The 21,495-nt window shown below is 43.1% G+C and overlaps 1 protein-coding gene across 1 annotated transcript in view; it reads left to right on the top strand.

Moving 5' to 3' along the window:
• LOC124606917 (UNC93-like protein) overlaps window positions 1–21,495 on the top strand; it is a 411,989-nt gene that overhangs the window by 377,898 nt on the left and 12,596 nt on the right. Inside the window, exon 6 of the mRNA XM_047139026.1 lies at window positions 1,558–1,825. Coding sequence (XP_046994982.1) covers window positions 1,558–1,825 — 268 coding nt within the window. The remainder of the gene's footprint in view (window positions 1–1,557; window positions 1,826–21,495) is intronic.

Here is a 21,495-nt window from a genome sequence, read left to right as displayed (position 1 = left end):
GCTTCTACTAATATTCTCAACACCTACCGAAATACTCCGTCCGTAGCATGAACAGCCAACATCGACCAAGCTTAATCAAATTTAAATCACATAAGCAGAATGACTGATATTGAGTAACACACAGTAAATGAAAATGAATCAAGAGGAAATTGCTACCATAAACAATAAAAGTGCAGTACGTAATTACACTAGCCAACTGCTAGAATAGGTACACACTAAACCAATCTGCATAACACAGAATAGCACATATAATTGAATCATGTGTAAAACAAAACACTAATAATCGTTCAGGGCAAAATATAATCTAACAAAACTTGTGTATATACTTTTTTGGACTCATGATTATGGCCGGCCGGAGTGGCCGAGCGGTTCTAGGCACTTCAGTCTGGAACCGCGCTACCGCTACCGTCGCAGGTTCGAATCCTGCCTCGGGCATGGATGTGTGTGTTGTAAGTCAGGTTTAATTAGTTCTGAGTTCTAGGGGACTGATGACCTCAGAAGCTAAGTCCCATAGTGGTCAGAGCCATTTGAACCATCTTTTCATGATTATGGTGACGATCTTTGCTTAAATTCACGTGATAGTATAGTACATTAGTATAGTACATAATATACACCTTAACGTGTATCGAAACCAGTCAGTAACACTTCATATTCTTTTATAGTCCTGTACACCCAACAACAATATCCATAATGCCATGTCACACTGTTAACTTGAAATATACAAAGATAAATTTAAATACCAAATGAGAACTTTACAGTTCCTTTTTCTTAAAAACTACATAATATTTTATAAATACTTAATGTAAAAGAATATAAATACGTAATACAAAAGAAACCAGAGCACTGACCATTTTTGGTTCTAATTAATGTGAGTGAAAGAGGCATTTTTAATCAGTTAACGACACAGTTATTTGTTTATGGGCGCTGACACTCACTGGTCACTGCACAGACGAAGCAAAACCTGCTCGTAAACGTCCTTTCCGTGACGACCAATGATTATGCCTCGACAGTGATTCGAATGGTTCAAATGGCTCTGAGCACTATGGGACTTAACTTCTGAGGTCATCAGTCCCCTAGAACTTAGAACTACTTAGACCTAACTAACCTAAGGACATCACACACATCCATGCCCGAGGCAGGATTCGAACCTGCGACCGTAATCGTCGCGCGGTTCCAGACTGTAGCGCCTAGAACCGCTCGACCACTCCGGCCGGCCTCGTCAGTGATATCTGGGGACTTTCTTTGGGATGGAGTTCACTAAGAGACTTTCATCTGGAGACTGTTGCTTCTTGGATAGGTGTGGAAACTTTTACTATAGCAACTGACTGAAAAAAGCGAGATAAGCGCGCCACTTTGAACCTCCAACTTACTCGCACGTTAACCTAATTCGTGGCGGGCCGCATCAAACCAGTCAGAAGACTGATGACCCCCTCCCCTCCCCCCCCCCCAAAAAAAAGAAGAAAACACTCGCGGACACCCAAAAGAAGTCGAGACATTAAACCACGATTCCCGTGTTTCTGTATCGAAAGGCTGCAGCAGAGACGCGCTGTGTTGCAGTCGTACGTGACGTGCGCGTGGGGCGTGGAGAACATCGGCTGGGTGATGATCTGCTACGGCGCGTGCAACTCGGCGTCTGCGCTGGGCGCCAGCTGGCTGGTGAAGGCGACGGGCCGGCTGCCAGTGGTGTGCGCCGCGGCCTCCCTGCACGCCGGCCTGCTGGCGGCGCTGCTGGCGTGGCGGCCGCACGCCGACGACCGCGCCGTCTACTTCGTGCTGTCCGGCGTCTGGGGCGCCTGCGACGGCGTCTGGCTCGCGCAGATCAACGGTAACGCACAGCACTCTCTCCCTGTAAAGAGATACACAGGGTGTACCAATGTCAGAGTGAGTGTGTGGAAGAGCAGCTGAACGCGATGGACAGTGTCTTGAAACGAGGGTATAAGATGAACATCAACAAAAGCAAAACGAGGATAATGGAATGTAGTCGAATTAAGTCGGGTGATGCTGAGGGAATTAGAATAGGAAATGATACACTTAAAGTAGTAAAGCAGTTTTGCTATTTGGGGAGCAAAATAACTGATGATGGTCGAAGTAGAGAGGATATAAAATGTAGACTGGCAATGGCAAGGAAAGCTCTTCTGAAGAAGAGAGATTTGTTAACATCGAGTATAGATTTAAGTGTCAGGAAGTCGTTTCTGAAAGTATTTTTATGGAGTGTAGCCATGTATGGAAGTTAAACACTGACGATAAATAGTTTAGACAAAAAAAGAATAGAAGCTTTCGAAATGTGGTGCTACAGAAGAATGCGGAAGATTAGATGTGTAGATCACATAACTAATGAGGAGGTATTGAAGAGAATTGGGGAGAAGAGGAGCTTGTGGCACAACTTGACTAGAAGAAGGGATCGGTTGGTAGGACGTGTTCTGTGACATCGAGGGATCACCAATTTGGAGGGCATCGTGGAGGGTAAAAATCGAAGAGGGAAACCAAGAGATGAATACACTAAGCACATTCAGAAGAATGTAGGCCGCAGTAGGTACTGGGACATGAAGAAGCTTGCACAGGATAGAGTAGCATGGAGAGCTGCATCAAACAAGTCTCAGGTCCGAAGACCACAACAACAACCAAATGTGAAAGGCTGAAACACTCTGTGCATGTCACTGGATAGAGGAAGATCGAAAGTCTTCTGGTCTTACAGACACTACAGAGTACACTCACACGGGCACTGTGCGTTGCTCGAGAAATATCTAAATTATAGTCCATTTCATGCTACACACGAATCAAATCAACAGGTCCCAGTTTATAGAATCGACAGCTTCAACAGCTCTTGAAGAGTAACTGCCACAAGTGGAACAGAGCAAATTATGTGCTCTGATGACCTGGCAGTCCAAAAGCAGTGAACAAGATCTTGTTGAAACTTCGTGGCAGATTAAAACTGTGTGCCGGACAGGAAGTTTCATATCAGCGCACACTCCGCTGCAGAGTAAAAATCTCATTCTGGAAACATCCCCCAGGCTATGGCTTAGCCATGTCTCCGCAGTATCCTTTCTTTCTGGAGTTCTAGTTCTGCAAGGTTCGCAGGAGACCTTCTGTAAAGTTTGGAAGGTAGGAGACGAGGTACTGGCAGAAGTAAAGTTGTGAGGACGGGGCGTGAGTCGTGCTTGGGTAGCTCAGATGGTAGAGCACTTGCCCGCGAAAGGCAAAGGTCCCGAGTTCGGGTCTCGGTCCGGCACACAGTTTTAATCTGCCAGGAATATTCATATCAGCGCACACCACGCTGCAGAGTGAAAATCTCATTCTGGAAGATCTTGTTGTCCTCCTCTTCCAATTCAGCGTTATGGGATGGTGTTGTTAAGATAACGGCGTAAATTGAGATGGGGCGACGTCATCCATAAAAATGAAACAACTAAATTTTTTGTGAAGCTGAGGAAAAAACCAATTCTGCAACGTGTTCAGATATGATATTCCTCTCACAGTTTCCTCCGCAAAAAAAAGAAAGGTCCATGAACTTTGTGAACAGAAACGGCAGAAAACACGTTCAATATTGGTGAGTCTGTGTCATGTTCGACGACGTAGCCAGGATTTTGTGACACCCATCTTTTTACACTACGGCATTTTACTTTCCAGACATCGAATAGAGGTAGCTTGCAATAACTAGGCAGGGATGAAGAGACTCAGTCAGCGTAAAATTGCCAGGATAGCTGCGTCAAAGGAGTCTTTGGACTGAAGACCATAATAATATACTTTGTTTCCTTTGATTCATGATACCAGTCAGCGATACTTTTGTACTTTTCATACTGATTCGTCGGGAAAGATGGGTAGTTCGGAAAAAATGTCCTTTGCCATATCCAGGTGAACTGAAGTGCAAAATTCGTACCTTCTGTTATGCTCTCCGGGACGCAATAATCGGTGCAGTAACTGCAACTTCTAAGGCCTCATATGCATGCGTAGTTTCCGGAGAAACCACAACATTGTTTCAGGAAATTGAACTTCTTCTGGACCCATATTCTTACATTATAGCGCTTTACTTTACAAGTCAGATGAAACGTCGATTCGTCCGGAAAGATGAGTCGGTCGGAAAAAGCGTCCTCTGCCATATCCTGGGGAACTGAAATGCAAAATTCGTACCTTCTGCTATGGTCACCAGGAAGCAATAATTGCTGCAGTAACTCAAATTTTTTAAGGCTTCCTAAGCAGGTGTCGCTTCCTAAGAAGTCACACCTTTGTTTGAGGAAGTTGAACTTCTTGTGGACTTCCCACGGCTTCGTGTGAACGCATCTCCGATACATTTCAACACACATTTCCATCAGACGTGCGTGGCTGACCAGTGCTCTTCCTCTGCATACGCAACGACCTTCCAAGCACTTTTATGCCAGTCATAAAATGCATATGCCGAGGCGGCTTCTTGTTCACTCTACGGCAGAATGCACATTACACTTCAATAATGGACTGTAAATTCCACGATGTCTCTTGTGGTTCAGTCGCCATGTTGCTACAACCAACAGCGCAGCTATGTCAAAACTAAATTCTTCTCTATCCAGTGACAAGCACAAGGTGTTGTTATCTTTCATAGTTTGTCTGCAGTAGACAACTGAAACCTCTTCTCTCTCTTTTGAATCACCCTGTACGTTTTCAGAAGTATTGCTGACCGGTGTCATGAACCAAAGGAAACAGAGCATCTTCAGTAGAAAGACTGCTTTGATGCGACCCTCGGGGCAAGTTTATTCTGTCTCAGTCTCTTCCTCCCTGCCTAGTTACTGCAACCTACATCTATTCGAGCCTGCTGACTGTACTCAAGTCTTGGCCCCTCTGCAATTTCTCCTCTTCCCATTCCCCCTTCTCAACTTTCTTACATTGCGAAATTTGTCCCTTGTTCCCTCAGTATGTTCCCTCAGTAGGTGGAGATTTCAATTTACCAGATATAGACTGGGACACTCAGATGTTTAGGACGGGTGGTAGGGACAGAGCATCGAGTGACATTATACTGAGTGCACTATCCGAAAATTACCTCGAGCAATTAAACAGAGAACCGACTCGTGGAGATAACATATTGGACCTACTGATAACAAACAGACCCGAACTTTTCGACTCTGTATGTACAGAACAGGGAATCAGTGATCATAAGGCCGTTGCAGCATCCCTGAATATGGAAGTTAATAGGAATATAAAAAAGGGAGGAAGGTTTATCTGTTTAGCAAGAGTAATAGAAGGCAGATTTCAGACTACCTAACAGATCAAAACGAAAATTTCTGTTCCGAAACTGACAATGTTGAGTGTTTACGGAAAAAGTTCAAGGCAATCGTAAAATGCGTTTTAGACAGGTACGTGCCGAGTAAAACTGTGAGGGACGGGAAAAACCCACCGTGGTACAACAACAAAGTTAGGAAACTACTGCGAAAGCAAAGAGAGCTCCACACCAAGTTTAAACGCAGCCAAAACCTCTCAGACAAACAGAAGCTAAACGATGTCAAAGTTAGCGTAAGGAGGGCTATGCGTGAAGCGTTCAGTGAATTTGAAAGTAAAATTCTATGTACCGACTTGACAGAAAATCCTAGGAAGTTCTGGTCTTACGTTAAATCAGTAAGTGGCTCGAAACAGCATATCCAGACACTACGGGATGATGATGGCATTGAAACAGAGGATGACAGGCGTAAAGCTGAAATACTAAACACCTTTTTCCAAAGCTGTTTCACAGTGGAAGACCGCACTGCAGTTCCTTCTCTAAATCCTCGCACAAACGAAGAAATGGCTGACATCGAAATAAGTGTCCAAGGAATAGAAAAGCAACTGGGATCACTCAATAGAGGAAAGTCCACTGGACCTGACGGGATACCAATTCGATTCTACACAGAGTACGCGAAAGAACTTGCCCCCCTTCTAACAGCCGTGTACCGCAAGTCTCTAGAGGAACGGAGGGTTCCAAATGATTGGAAAAGAGCACAGATAGTCCCAGTCTTCAAGAAGGGTCGTCGAGCAGATGCGCAAAACTATAGACCTATATCTCTGACGTCGATCTGTTGTAGAATTTTAGAACATGTTTTTTGCTCGAGTGTCATGTCGTTTTTGGAAACCCAGAATCTACTATGTAGGAATCAACATGGATTCCGGAAACAGCGATCGTGTGAGACCCAACTCGCTTTATTTGTTCATGAGACCCAGAAAATATTAGATACAGGCTCCCAGGTAGATGCTATTTTTCTTGACTTCCGGAAGGCGTTCGATACAGTTCCCCACTGTCGCCTGATGAACAAAGTAAGAGCCTGCGGAATATCAGACCAGCTGTGTGGCTGGATTGAAGAGTTTTTAGCAAACAGAACACAGCATGTTGTTATCAATGGAGAGACGTCTACAGACGTTAAAGTAACCTCTGGCGTGCCACAGGGGAGTGTTATGGGTTCATTGCTTTTCACAATATATATAAATGACCTAGTAGATAGTGTCGGAAGTTCCATGCGGCTTTTCGCAGATGATGCTGTAGTATACAGAGAAGTTGCAGCATTAGAAAATTGTAGCGAAATGCAGGAAGATCTGCAGCGGATAGGCACTTGGTGCTGGGAGTGGCAACTGACCCTTAACATAGACAAATGTAATGTATTGCGAATACATAGAAAGAAGAATCCTTTATTGTATGATTATATGATAGCGGAACAAACACTGGTAGCAGTTACTTCTGTAAAATATCTGGGAGTATGCATGCGGAACGATTTGAAGTGGAATGATCATATAAAATTAATTGTTGGTAAGGCGGGTACCAGGTTGAGATTCATTGGGAGAGTGCTTAGAAAATGTAGTCCATCAACAAAGGAGGTGGCTTACAAAACACTCATTCGACCTATACTTGAGTATTGCTCATCAGTGTGGGATCCGTACCAGATCGGTCTGACGGAGGAGATAGAGAAGATTCAAAGAAGAGCGGCGCGTTTCGTCACAGGGTTAATTGGTAACCGTGATAGCGTTACGGAGATGTTTAACAAACTCAAGTGGCAGACTCTGCAAGAGAGGCGCTCTGCATCGCGGTGTAGCTTGCTCGCCAGGTTTCGAGAGGGTGCGTTTCTGGATGAGGTATCGAATATATTGCTTCCCCCTACTTATACCTCCAGAGGAGATCACGAATGTAAAATTAGAGAGATTCGAGCGCGCACGGAGGCTTTCAGACAGTCGTTCTTCCCGCGAACCATACGCGACTGGAACAGGAAAGGGAGGTAATGACAGTGGCACGTAAAGTGCCCTCCGCCACACACCGTTGGGTGGCTTGCGGGGTATAAATGTAGATGTAGATGTAGATCCGTTCTTTCAACCGTTACGTGCCATAATCGCCATTTCTTCCCAGTTAGATGCACCACTTTTCCAGTAGTTATACCCTGTGGTTGTAATTAAACTTTCGCTCCTTGAAGTGGCGGCTATGAAAAACGAGTGACCGTAGGACAGTGAAACTCTGGGGAAACATTACTTTCTTGGGACATGTAGAAGAGTAATAGCAAATAAATCATTCCATCAAACTCATTTTAACTTCCACACGACCCGATAGCTTTTGCTAACCGGGTATCATGTTCCTGCTCCAGGTCACAAATATTACTCAATGCGCTGACCATCTCCATCCACTACAGCCTAGACCTGCACTAGACATACCGTTTTCCAATTATTGGTAAGACTGTTCGAACTGTGAACCACAGTGTTTACACATGTCAGGTCACTGGTTCAAGGTCGCACATTCTGTCCTGTATTGTCAGCTATGACAGCAGTAACGTCTTGAACAATCTGTGACACAATTTTCCGTCGGTCAGTCTCAGGAGCAATTCCCAAATAGCCTGTTAATTCCAACTTTAAAATCATGTTCTTTATCCCCGGCGCGGAAAGAGGACTTCCCTGTATTCCTTTCATGCATTGAGACTCTCGAACACCAGCAGCACTATTGCTGCTATCTTGATGAGACAGCTTTCCGAGAAAAGCCCTGTCCACCTTGTCCAGACCCATGTTGAATGTCTGCAGCTGATGTACACTGATGCTTGTGTTTCAACCCTACGTTGCGGTATCAGCAACAGCGCCTAACGGCAAAACATGACACTACAACTACCAACGGCGCAAATCCTGCAGCACACAATCTGAACATCATTCCTGTCAAGTTAGGTACCTCTAAAGTAAATATCTTTCCGTCTACATTGGCTCAGGTAGGGAAAGTCTGATTACAATCGTCCTGTATCATCTAATCTTCAGTATTATTCTACAACACCGTATTTCGGAAGCTTCTGTTCTCTTTTTGTGTGAAGTGTTCATGGTCTACGTTTCACTTCCTCACAGGGCTGTACTTCAACTAAATACCTTCATAGAAGACTTCCGAACACAATTCATTTTATTATTTTTGTTTACTTGTTGACACAATCACTTTTTTATGACACAGCCTAAATCGGTTTCAGCCACCTTGACCATCTGTAGATGCCGAGAGGAGCAATTAGTGACCAATGTTTATGTGTTTACAATGTGAGAAAATTTGTATCCTAAATATCGCACTGAGCATCTAAAGATCGACAATGCGTCAGGAACCAGTTAAGAATGTTTCATAAAAAAGTGATGCTGTCAACAAGTAAACCAACAAATAAACAGAAATTATAAAACGTTTTTGACCGTCTTCGTAAACGAAATGTCTTTTTTTCATAAATTTCAGTTTATATTCCATACCAAAAAATTAAGCTAGCTTTAAACTTTGAAAAGAAACGGCGCATTCTGTTTTGTACTATCAAAGACATCCCGCCTTCTATGAACTTAGTATACCAACAAGAAATTATAAGCAAGGCGTACAGTTCTAAGTACTTAGGATTACATATTGATGAAAATTCAAACTGAAAAAAAGAATAGTAGGCTTGCTAAAATGTTTGGGTTCGGCTACTTTTGTCATAGGAGGAGTTTACAGTTTTTGGTAAAAATGACGTCACGGCAGAGCTCCTACGAAACAGTAATGACAAAATCAAAAGTAAATTGGTTATTGTGGTATTTAAATAATATTAAGTTGTAATACCACTCGCCTTCACAAAAAGTGGAACTATTGCATTACCCAAGAGGACAAATGCAAAGGACTGTACAAGTTACATAACATTGTTGTCCAAAGTTAATGCTGCTTCCCTGTCCTCTGATTAGTTCATGATATAATCATACAAACTGTCAACAGATGTCCGTACGATCGTGTTCTGCATGGAAGATGGCATTTCGGCCAACGGAAAACCGCTCCAACCATGACGTCAGAGCATCTACCAACCGTAGTAGTGTTTGTCGGGTAGTCCCACATCCACAATCGTTGTGTACACAGATGGTGCAGTATGGTACAGAGAAGACTCCTACCAGAATCTGTGCAGTGTAGGCACGTAGGAAGAATGGAAGCAGGACAGTCGCAAACTCATGAGGCCCGATGGGTTTACGGAAATCATTCTGTTGTTTCTCAGATGTGGAGACAGTTTATAGGGACCAAAACCTTATTCTGAAGCCCAAGACAGGGCTGACCACGTGTGACATCAGAAAGAGAGGACCGTTATTCAGCTGCAAAGGCACGACGGTACCGCCTCATTACAGTGTAGCAACTGGCATCGTACTTCGCAGCATCCACTGGACGTTTCGTACTGAGGCAAACGTCGTGGAGAAGGCTTCGACAAATTGTTTTTTTACTGTCGTACGCCTGCTGTATGTGTGCCTATGACGCGTCTTTCTTCGGAGCGAAAGTCTTGAGTAGAGTCGTCAACATTCCACCCGTGTAGTCGAAGAGTGAGCCAATATTCTTTTCACAGAAGAGTCCCGAGTTGGTCTAGAGAGTGATTCTCGACGGATTCGCTTCTGAAGGGAATGTGGAACATGATTTCGAGACCCGAAAATTGTGAAAAGAGTCCGATATCGATGAGGATCGCTAATGTTGTGGGCAGGTGCTATGTTGACCACTCTATCACCTCTTCATGAAATTGTATGGGTGAATCGGAAGGCTTTAACTGTTGTCAGGTACAGTGACGAAGTCTTGGGACCTCATGTACGGTTGTTGTGAGTGCTGTGCCCCCTGACTTCGTGTTGTCGGACGATAATGCTAGACCTCATAGAGCACGAGTGGCCGATGTTTTTGGAAATGGAAGATACTGCACACATGGCGTGGCCTGCTCGCTCTTCCGATTTGAATCCCATTGAGTATATCTGGGATGCACTTGGGAGACGGGTTCCATCACGTCAACATTCATCAACCATTCTGTAAGACTTGCGAGTAGCTCCGCAGGAAGAATGCGTGTCATTGCCTCAACATGGCATTGATAACATTATTCACAGCATGCTCCGTCCTTGTCAGGCCTTTTTAGCTGCGAGAGGTGGTCACATCCCATAGTGAGCACATTAACCAGTTGTCTGAATGCGTGTGCAAATGTGTTAACTTGGAAAAAACGAACATTTTAGTGATAACTCAGCCCGCACACCACAGAGGAGTAATGGGTGCTACATCTGGTAGACGTAAATTCTGTACTACTATCAGCAGCAAGGGAATACTAAGTCATTTTCAGGCCTGGACGGTAATTCATGATCAGTTGCTGTACTTCAAAGAACGCGCAAATTCCTGCATTGAACATAGACGTCACGTTCAGTACCTTATATGAACAACAGACTTTAAAAGGAGTGCGTTTCTGGACCCATGTTTACTGTACTACTTTACTTGTTTAGATGGGTGCTACCGCATATATTTGACAGTTTGTAACACCCTGTAAACACAAAACGCTTACCTTTGAATCACACTGGTTTCAACATACGTTTGCCAACGTCTGCGCAATTGAGGAGAGAGAGAGAGAGAGACTCACTCACGCGAAAATTCTTTTGGAATAAATCGCTGTATTTAATGTTTCATGCGTTTGTTTGCGAGGCAGAATGAGGTGCGGGGCGATCGAACTGTGACGATTTCAGGTTTTTTCGACTGTGATGGCTGTTACACACGACAAATATAGCTTCGTCAGATACATCCATCGAATTACTAGCATTTCCCACTCGTGCTGTCTTCTACAAATCTGTCAGTTTGGGCAGCAAAAATTAGGAACAGTCGTTCCATTTACTTGAGTGTTTGCTAATGATGGTGGTGTCGCGGTGTTTTCTAATTCTCAAATCCTCCTGTATTAATGCTGATCCTCCGTCAGCATTTAAAGCTGCCCCTTCACGTTGTCTGCCGCCGCGCGTATATGACCCGAAAGGAACACAGCAGCTGAAATGTCATTCGGTCCACAAAGCATGTAAAACAGAGCAGTTGTTGTACTACACTTACAACAACTTTTCACAATTTCTAACAAACCGTAATTTATTTCTTTCATTCATTAACAGATGTGTTTATTATCACAACGTAAGTTTGCCTTTGTCAGGCAAATACACTGTTTGTTAATGCGTTCGACTCTACCTCGCCCTTCTATACATACCTCTCCATTGGCGTTCATAAGTAAAGTTGCAGTTTTGACATATGTCCATTCATCAAACTGCTAGAAAAATCTTACAGAGTGTTACAAACTGATAATTTGGCAAGCTACTTCAAGAAGCGGCATGCTGCTTGAAAAATGAGTTCCCTTTCTCGCATAACTTTTTGATAGTGTGACCCCATTATGAGAATCAGCCACTACGGCAGGGTGACTACACATCAAAATGCTGATGGTAAACATCTGCAGTGTCAACAGCCTTGCCTGAGTGGTAACACCGGTTTCCGACACATCATAGAAGTTAAGCTCTGTTGGGCTTGGCTAGCACCTGAATGGGTGACCGTCCAGGTCTGCCGAGTGCTGTTGACAAGCAAGCTGCACTCAGCCCTTGTTAGTCTATTTGAGGTGCTGATTAATTGAGAAGTACCGTTACCAGTCACGAAAACTTACAACGGCCGGAAGAACGGCATGCTGACCAAATGGTCCTCGATATCTGAGTCCAATGAAGCCAATCCGTTGAGGATGGTATGGCGGTCGGTCGATATGGTTGCACCTTTCGAGCACTGTTCGGACCGGAGTTGATGTTTTTTTAATCATTTGTGATAGCAGCTGAGAGTCCAACATTGTAAATCAATTTGCAAACACCAGAAGAATTTTACCGGAACTAACAACATATCCACATGCAGCCGTGTCAATAATTTTCCAGGAACTTTGGCACTCAGTATACAACAAGATATCATAGTCTCACGACGTATGTACGCTGCTGTTTGCATGTACATTACTGTTCGTGAAAACTACAACACGTGATTACAATGAAATTTGTTCCATAGATTATGGATATGACAAAGCGCTAATGACTATATTTGCAGAACTGTACATGTCCTGAGAGTGGTTCTAAAGCCGTCTGCTACATTTACCCAGCTAGTGCATAGGGTTAGAGTGTTTGATTACTAAGCAAAACGTTCTCGCTCCCGGGTTCGAAACCCGCCTCTGTTTAAATTTTGATTAATAATGAGCATTGGCGGCCGAAGACTTCCAGCATAAGTTGTCACACTCATTCTCATAACGGCCTTGTCATAGTGGGCGGAGGAGCGAACAGAGGTTCAGCGCACACTCTTGTCCTTGGGGTGGGAAACTGCCCCAAAAGGCATGAGGATGCAAGAGGCAATGGAGACCACTGCATTAACGGCACAAAGTGTGTCCACAAGACATTTGGCTTGTAATTGACAAATTGTCATGATCATCTCTCCATTGGCAAAAGATTCCGGAATAGTCCCCCATTCGGATCTCTCGGAGGCCACCGCCAAGGGGGAGATGACCATGAGCAACAGACTGAGTAACCAACGAAAGGATAACGTTCAGCAAGTCGAGGCGTGGAATGTCAGGAGCTTGATGTGGTAGGGGAGCCATAAAATCTGAAAAGGGAAATGTAAAAGCTCAATCTATATATACTAGGGGTCAGTGAAGTAGAATGGTAAGTGGACAAGGGTTTCTGATCAGACCAGTATAGGGTAATATCAACAGCAGCGGGAAATGGTATAATGGGAGTAGGATTCGTTACGAATAGGAAGGTAGGGCAGAGAGTGTGTTACTGTGAACAGTTCAGTGATACGGTTGTTCTTATCAGAATCGACAGCAAACCAACACCGACAGCGATAGTTCAGGTATACATGCCGACAATGCACACTGAAGGAGAAGAGATTGAGAAAGTATATGAGGATATTAAAAGAATAATACAGTACATAAACGGAGATGAAAAACTAGTAGTCATGGGAGACTGGAATTCAATTGTAGACGAAGGAGTAAATGAAACGCTTACAGGAGAATGTATTCGCCTGACCAATAGTCTTGTTCCTCCTGCCACCGAATTTCACTAATTCCCACTATATATAAATTTAACCAATCCATTTCCCTTTTTAAATGTTTGAACCTATCTGCCCGGTTAAGGGGTCTGACATTCCACGGTCCGATCCGTAGAACCCCAGATTTCTTTCTCCTGAAAACGACGTCCTCTTGAGTAGTCCCCGCCCGGAGATCCGAATGGGGGACTATTTTACCTCCGCAGTATTTTCCCAAGAGGATGCCATCATCATTTAACCGTACAGTAAAGCTGCATGCCCTCGGGAAAAATTACTGTAGTTTACCCTTGCTTTCAGCCGTTCGCAATACCAGCACAGCAAGGCCGTTTTGGTTAGTGTTAGAAGGCCAGATCAGTCAATCATCCAGACTGTTGCCCCTGCAACTACTGAAAAGGTTGCTGCCCCTCTTCAGGAACCACGCGTTTGTTTGGCCTCTCAACAGATACCCCTCCGTTGTAGTTGCACCTACGGTACGGCTATCTGTATCGCTGAGACACGCAAGCCGCCCCATCAACGGCAACGTCCATGGTTCACGGGGGATAGTGAACGCATTACCCTGCGGCCTACTACATTAGTACAAGTTTATATGGCAACTAGCTCCGCAGATGGAGAAATTTAAGAAATGTATGATGAAATCATACATAGTGAACGCATAACCCCGCGGCCTACTACATTAGTACAAGTTTATATGCCAACTAGCTCCGCAGATAACGGAGAAATTGAAGAAATGTATGATGAAATCAAAGAAATTATTCAGATAGTGAAGGGAGACGAAAATTTAATAGGCTTGGGTGACTGGAATTCGGTAGTAGGAAAGGGGAGAGAAGGAAACATAGTAGGTGAATATGGATTGGGGCCAAGAAATGAAAGAGGAAGCCGCCTGGTAGAATTTTGCACAGAGCACAAACTTGGTTAAGGAATCATGAAAGAAGGCTGCATACATGGAAGAACCCTGGAGATACTGACAGGTTTCAGATAGATTATTTAATGGTAAGACAGAGATTTAGGAACCAGGTTATAAATTGTAAGACATTTCCAGGGGCAGATGTGGATTCTGACCACAATCTATTGGTTATGAACGGTAGATTAAAACTGAAGAAACTGCAAAAACGTGGGAATTTAAGGAGATGGGACCTGGATAAACTGACTAAACCAGAGGTTGTACAGAGTTTCAGGGAGCGCATAAGGGAACAATTGACAGGAATGGGGGAAAGAAATACAGTAGAAGAAGAATGAGAAGCTTTGAGGGATGAAGTAATGAAGGCAGCAGAGGATCAAGTAGGTAAAAAGACGAGGGCTAGTAGAAGTCCTTGGGTAACAGAAGAAAGGAGAAAATGTAAAAATGAAGTACACGAAGCCGGCAAAAAGGAATACAAACGTCTCAAAAATGAGATCGATAGGAAGTGCAAAATGGCTAAACAGGGATGGCTAGAGGACAAATGTAAGGATGTAGAGGCATGTGTCACTAGGGGTAAGATAGATACAGCTTACAGGAAAATTAGAGAGACCTTTGGAGAAAAGAGAACCACTTGTAGGCATATCAGAGCTCAGATGGAAACCAAGTTCTAAGCAAAGAAGGAAAAGCAGAAAGGTGGAAGGAGTATATAGAGGGCAATGTACTTGAGGAAAATTTCATGGAAACGGAAGAGGATGTAGGTGAAGATGAAATAGGAGATATGATACTGCGTGATGAGTTTGATAGAGCACTGAAAGACTTGAGTCGAAACAAGGCCCCGAGAGTAGACAACATTCCATTAGAACTACTGACAGCCTTGGGAGAGCCAGTCCTGAAAAAACTCTAACAACTGATGAGCAAGATGTATGAGACAGGCGAAATACCCTCAGACTTCAAGAAGAATGTAATAATTCGAATCCCAAAGAAAGCAGGTGTTGACAGATGTGAAAATTACCGAACTATCAGTTTAATAAGTAACGGCTGCAAAATACTAACGTGAATCCCGAAGAAAGCAGGTGTTGACAGATGTGAAAATTACCGAACTATCAGTTTAATAAGTCACGGCTGCGAAATACTAACGTGAATTCTTTACAGACGAATGGAAAAACTAGTAGAAGCCGACCTCGGGGAAGATCAGTTTGGATTCCGCAGAAATAATGGAACACGTGAGGCAATACTGACATTACGACTTATCTTAGAAGAAAGATTAAGGAAAGGCAAACCTAGGTTTCTTGCATTTGTAGACTTAGAGAAAGCTTTTGACAATGTTCATTGGAATATTCTCTTTCAAATTCTGAAGGTGGCAAGGGTAAAATACAGGGAACGAAAGCCTATTTACAATTTGTATAGAAACCAGATGGCAGTTATAAGAGTCGAGGGACATGAAAGGGTAGCAGTGGTTGGGAAGGGAGTGAGACAGGGTTGTAGCCTATCCCCGATGTTATTCAATCTGTATATCGAGCAGGCAGTGAAGGAAACGAAAGAAATATTCGCAGTAGGTATTAAAATCCATGGAGAAGAAATAAAAACTTTGAGGTTTGCCAATGACATTGTAATTCTGTCAGAGACAGCAAAGGACTTGGATGAGCAGATGAACGGAATGGATAGTGTCTGGAAAGGAGGAAATAAGAGGAACATCAACAAAAACAAAACGAGCATAATGGAATGTAGTCGAATTAAGTCGGGTGATGCTGAGGGAATTAGATTAGGAAATAAGATACTTAAAGTAGTAAAGGTGTTTTGCTATTTGGGGAGCAAAATAACTGACGATGGTCGAAGTAGAGAGGATATAAAATGTAGACTGGCAATGGCGAGGAAAGGGTTTCTGAAGAAGAGAAATTTGTAAACATGGAGTATAGATTTAAGTGTCAGGAAGTCGTTTCTGAAAGTATTTGTATGGAGTGTAGCCATGTATGGAAGTGAAACATGGACGATAAATAGTTTGGACAAGAAGAGGATAGAAGCTTTCGAAATGTGGTGGTACCGAAGAATGCTGAATATTTGATGGGTGGATTCTACATTCTACATTTATACTCCGCAAGCCACCCAACGGTGTGTGGCGGAGGGCACTTTACGTGCCACTGTCATTACCTCCCTTTCCTGTTCCAGTCGCGTATGGTTCGCGGGAAGAACGACTGTCTGAAAGCCTCCGTGCGCGATCACATAATTAATGAGAAGGTACTGAACAGAATTGGGGAGAAGAGGAGTTTGTGGCACAACTTGACTAGAAGAAGGGATCGTTTGGTAGGACATGTTCTAAGGCATCAAGGGATCACCAATTTAGTATTGTAGGGCAGCGTGGAGGGTAAAAATCGTAGATGGAGACCAAGGGATGAATACACTAAGCAGATTCGAAAGGATGTAAGTTGCAGTAGGTACTGGGACATGAAAAAGCTAGCACAGGATAGAGTAGTATGGAGAGCTGCATCAAACCAGTCTCAGGACTGAAGACCACAACATCAACAACAACAAGAGAATATGGGCCTGGGACAAGGAATGAGAGAGGAGAAAGACTAATCGAGTTCTTTAAAAAATTTTCAGCTGGTAATAGCGAATACTTTGTTCAAGAATCACAAGAGGAGAAGGTATACATGGAAAAGGCTGGGTGATACAGGAAGATTTCAGTTACATTACATCGTGTTTAGACAGAGATTCCGAAATCAGATACTGGATTGTAAGGCTTACTTAGAAGCGGAGGTATATTCAGATCACAGTTTTATAATGATGAAGAGCACGTTGAAGTTTAAGAGATTAGTCACGAAAAATCAATACGCAAAAAAGTGGGATACGAAAGTACTAAGGAATGCCGAGGTTAGCTTGAAGTTCTCTAAGGCCATAGATACAGCAACAAGGAATAGCTCAGTAGATAGTAGAGTTGAAGAGGAATGGACATCTCTAAAAAGGGAAATCATAGAAGTTGGAAAAAAATATAGCTACAAAGAAAATAATTGCGAACAAGCTTTGGGTAACAGAAAAAATACTTCAGTTAATCGATGAAAGAAGAAAGTACAAAAATTGTCAGGGAAATTACAGAATACAGAAATACAAATCGCTGGGAATGAAATAAATAGTACATTCATGGAACAAAGACGAAATGACACCAGGAAAAATGTGAAGAAATCGAAGAGGAAATGATTGTCGGAAGGACTGACTCAGCATATTTGAAATTCAAAACACCCTTCGGTGAAATTAAAAATAGGGTTAGTAACATTAAGAGTGCTGTGGGAATTCCACTGTTAAATGCAGAGGAGAGAGCAGATAGGTGGAAACAATACATTGAAGGCCACTATGAGGGGGAAGATTGTGTGATGTGATACATAAGGAAACGGAAATCGATATAGAAGAGACGGGGGATCCAGTATTAGAACCCAAGTTTAATAGAGGTTATGACGACTTAAGGTCAAATAAGGCAGAAAGGGTCGATAACATTCCATCTGAATTTCTAAAACCATTGAGGGAATTGGCAAGAAAACGACTATTTAGTTCGGTGTGTAGAATGTGTGAACCTGACTACACAATATTTGGCTTTCGGAAAAATCCGTCTACATAATTCCGAAGAATGCAAGAGCCGACAAGTGTGAGTATTATCGCACAATCAACTTAATATCTCATATATCTAACTAGCTTACAAGAATAATACACAGAAGAATAGAAAAGAAAATTGAGGATGTGTTAGATGCTGATCAGTTTGGCCTTAAGAAAGGCAAAGGAACTAGAGAGACAATTCTGACGTCGCCGTTGATAATGGAAGCAACACTAAAGAAAAATCAAGGCACTTTCATGAATTTGTCGACCTAGAAAAAGCGTTCGACAATGTAAAATGGAGCAAGATTTTCGAAATTCTGAGAAAAATTAGGGTAACCTATAGGAAGGGCAGGGTAATATACAATATGCACAAGAGGCAAGAGGGAATAAGAGTGGACGACCAAGAACGAAATTAAAAAGGAGGTAGTCTTTCGCCACTACTGTTCAATCTGTGTACCGAAGAAGCAATGCTGGAAATAAAAGGAAGGTTCAGGAGTGGAATTAAAATTCAAGGTGAAAGGATATCAATTAAACGATTCCCTGATCAAATTGCTTTCCTGAGTGCAAGTGACAAAGAATTACATGATCTACCGAATGGAATGAACAGTCTAATGAGTACAGAATATGGATTGAGAGTAAATCGAAGAAAGACGAAAGTAAATGTTGTGTGGCTAGGGTCTCCCGTCGGGTCGACCGTCCTCTGGGTGCAGGTCTTTCGAGTTGACGCCACTTCGCTGACCTGCGCGTCGATGCGTATGAAATTATGATGATTATGAGAGGAGAAAATCTCCGGCACAGCCGGCAATCGAAACCGGGTCCTTAGGATTGACATTCCGTGGCCCTGAGCACTCAGCTACTGGGAAGACAAAAGTAACGAGACGCAGCAGAAATGAGGAAGGGAGAAACTTGACATCAGTATTGTTGATCACGCAGTAGATGAAGTTAAGGAATTCTGATACCTAGGCAGCAAAATAACCAATGACAGATTAAGTAAGGAGGACATCGGAAGCAGGCATAAGGGCATTTCTGTTCAAGAGAAGTCTACTAGTATCAAACATAGACCTTAATTTGAGGAAGAAATTTCTGAGAATGTATGTATGCAGCACAGTGAAACGTGGACTGTGGGAAAACCGGAACAGAAGACAGTAGAAGCATTTGAAATGTGGTGCTATAAACGGATGTTAAAAATAAAGTGGACTTATAAGGTAAGGAATGAGGAGTTTCTGTGCAGAATCGAAGAGGAAAGGAAAATGTAGAGAACATTGTCAAGAAGAAGGGACAGGATGAAAGGACATTTGTTAAGACATCAGCGAATGACTGCCATGGTGCTAGAGGAAGCTGTATAAGTCAAAAATGTAGATGATGTACATTGCAAGTGCTACTCTGAGATGAAGTTGGCTCAGGAGAGGAATTCGTGACGGGCCGCATGAAACCAGTGTGAAGACTGATGACTCAAATAAAAAAAAGGAAAAAAAAGGAAATCGTTTCAGTGATGACTGTCACGTGCCCATTTCAGTCTGAGACGTTGATGGTTTCTGGTCATTGAAATCCGAGGCAAATCACTGCGTGCCACCAGAATAGCCTTCAGCAGATGGTTTCCAATTATCGACGCAGCTATGGCCACATCTGTTCTAGTGCTCCAATGTCGATCCAACACTGTGGGCGAAGCTGTTCTGTGGTTACGGCCGTTCGGACAAGATAACGGTCATCCCGCGCTGTTGTCACATCGTGTGGAATAGTGCCCTCCGTTCGCTATGCACAACACCCCTCTAATCACTGATTACTCATATAAGCATCAATGCCGTAGCAGTGTGCCCTTTACGAGACGCAATGATACGTTACGACAAACCCATTTCCAAGAAACCTATCATTCTCCCCCATTACATTGCATTGAGATTCTCATGCTGCACCCTTGACGACGACGGGGCATACGGGCACTTGCTTGCACTTCTCTGTTCGTATGATGGCGCTGCATCGTCAGAGCATGGCGTAAAATGGACCTCTTTGACCGCTCAGAAGAGGATGCGGCTTGAACTACTGTACGACAGCTCTTGAATCTTGGGCATTTACTATCGTTTCACTGTTCTACGAATAGTCCGATTTTGGTCTGATTTAGACCATTATTCTGGAAGTTCTCAAACAAATGAGTTTGTAAACGTGAGTGCTCGTACATGTGCCTGACTGTGTGTGTGTGTGTGTGTGTGTGTGAGAGAGAGAGAGAGAGAGAGAGTGTGTGTGTGAGAGAGAGTTAGAGAGTGAGTGAGAGGGAGAGAGAGAGAGGGGGGGGGGAGAGGGAGGGAAGGAGGAAGGGAGGGGTGCAGGAATGGGGTAGAGAGAGAGAGAAACGAAGCGTAATTAGCACTCCAGTGCAATATTCTTTACTTTTTTGTTAATTAGTCTATCAGATGTAATCTAACTGGCTAACTTCGGTAGCTACGCGTTAGCAGATCAAATAATATCTGCTTGTTGAGAGAGAATATATATATATATGGTGTAAGACAGGGATGTAGTTTTTCTCCCCTACTGTTCAGTCTGTATATCGAAGAAGCAATGATGGAAATAAAACAAACGGTTCAAAAGTGGAATTAAAATTCAGCATGAAAGAATATCAATGATGAGATTCGCTGACGATATTGTTGCCTTCGGTGAATAAGAGTTACAAGATCTGCTGAATAGAATGGATAGTCTAATGATTAGAGAATACTGATTTAGTGTATATCGAAGAAAGATGAAAATAATCAGAAGTAGCAGAAATGACATATCGAAAAACTTCACATTAGAATTTGGGATCATGGAGGTGACGAAGTTCAGGACCTCTGCTATCTAAGTAGCTAAATAAACATGATGGACGCAGTAATGGGGACGTAAAAAGCAGGTTACCACTGGGAAAAAGGGCTTTCCTGGCCAAGAGAAGTCTACTGATATCAAACATAGGCCCTAACTTGAGGAAGACATTTCTGGAAATGAAAATGTGTGTTTGGAGCACAGAATTGTATGGTAGTGAATCATGGACTGTGGAAAATCCAGAACACAAGAAAATCGAAGCGTTTAAGATCAGAATTGGAGAAGAAAGAATGTATGAGGAAAAAATCTGGCAACGAGAAGGAACTGGGTGATATGGCATGTGATAAGACATCATGGAATAAACTCGACAATACTGAAGGGAACTGTACTGGGTAAAAGCTAGAGCAAAAGAGAGAGATTTAAATAGATCCAACATATAACTGATGACGTAGGATGCAGGTGCTACTCTGAAATAAAGAGGTTATCGCAGGAAATCAATTTGTGGTGAACCGCATGAAACCAGTTAAAAGACTGGTGACTCGAAAACGCTGAACCTTCAACAGAGCGATTCGCAGTATTGTGGAGTTATGGGACAAGTTCAACTAGCATATAGATCTGAAGGCTCGATAGATATTCTAGCAGAAAAAATAGTTCAAATGGCTCTAAGGACTATGAGACTTAACATCTGAGGTCATCAGTCCCCTAGACTTAACAACTACTTTAAGCTAAGGACATCACACACATCCATGCCCGAGGCAGGATTGAAACTTGGGACCGTAGCAGCAGCGCGGTTCCGGACTGAAGCGCCTAGAACCGCTCGGCCACAGCGGCCGGCGATATTCTAACAGATTATGAGAGAAACGGATTACGAAATGAAGTGTCGCATCTGTGATGGAAACAGACAGGCCTTCTAGAGCTTCAGGATAGAAAGTTTTAGTAGTGTCCTGTGGGAGACAGTATAGCGTAA

Source organism: Schistocerca americana, chromosome 3 (genome assembly GCF_021461395.2).
Source record: "Schistocerca americana isolate TAMUIC-IGC-003095 chromosome 3, iqSchAmer2.1, whole genome shotgun sequence".
In the NCBI taxonomy this organism is placed as follows: domain Eukaryota; kingdom Metazoa; phylum Arthropoda; class Insecta; order Orthoptera; family Acrididae; genus Schistocerca; species Schistocerca americana.
This window is presented reverse-complemented; position numbering and strand designations above follow the sequence as displayed.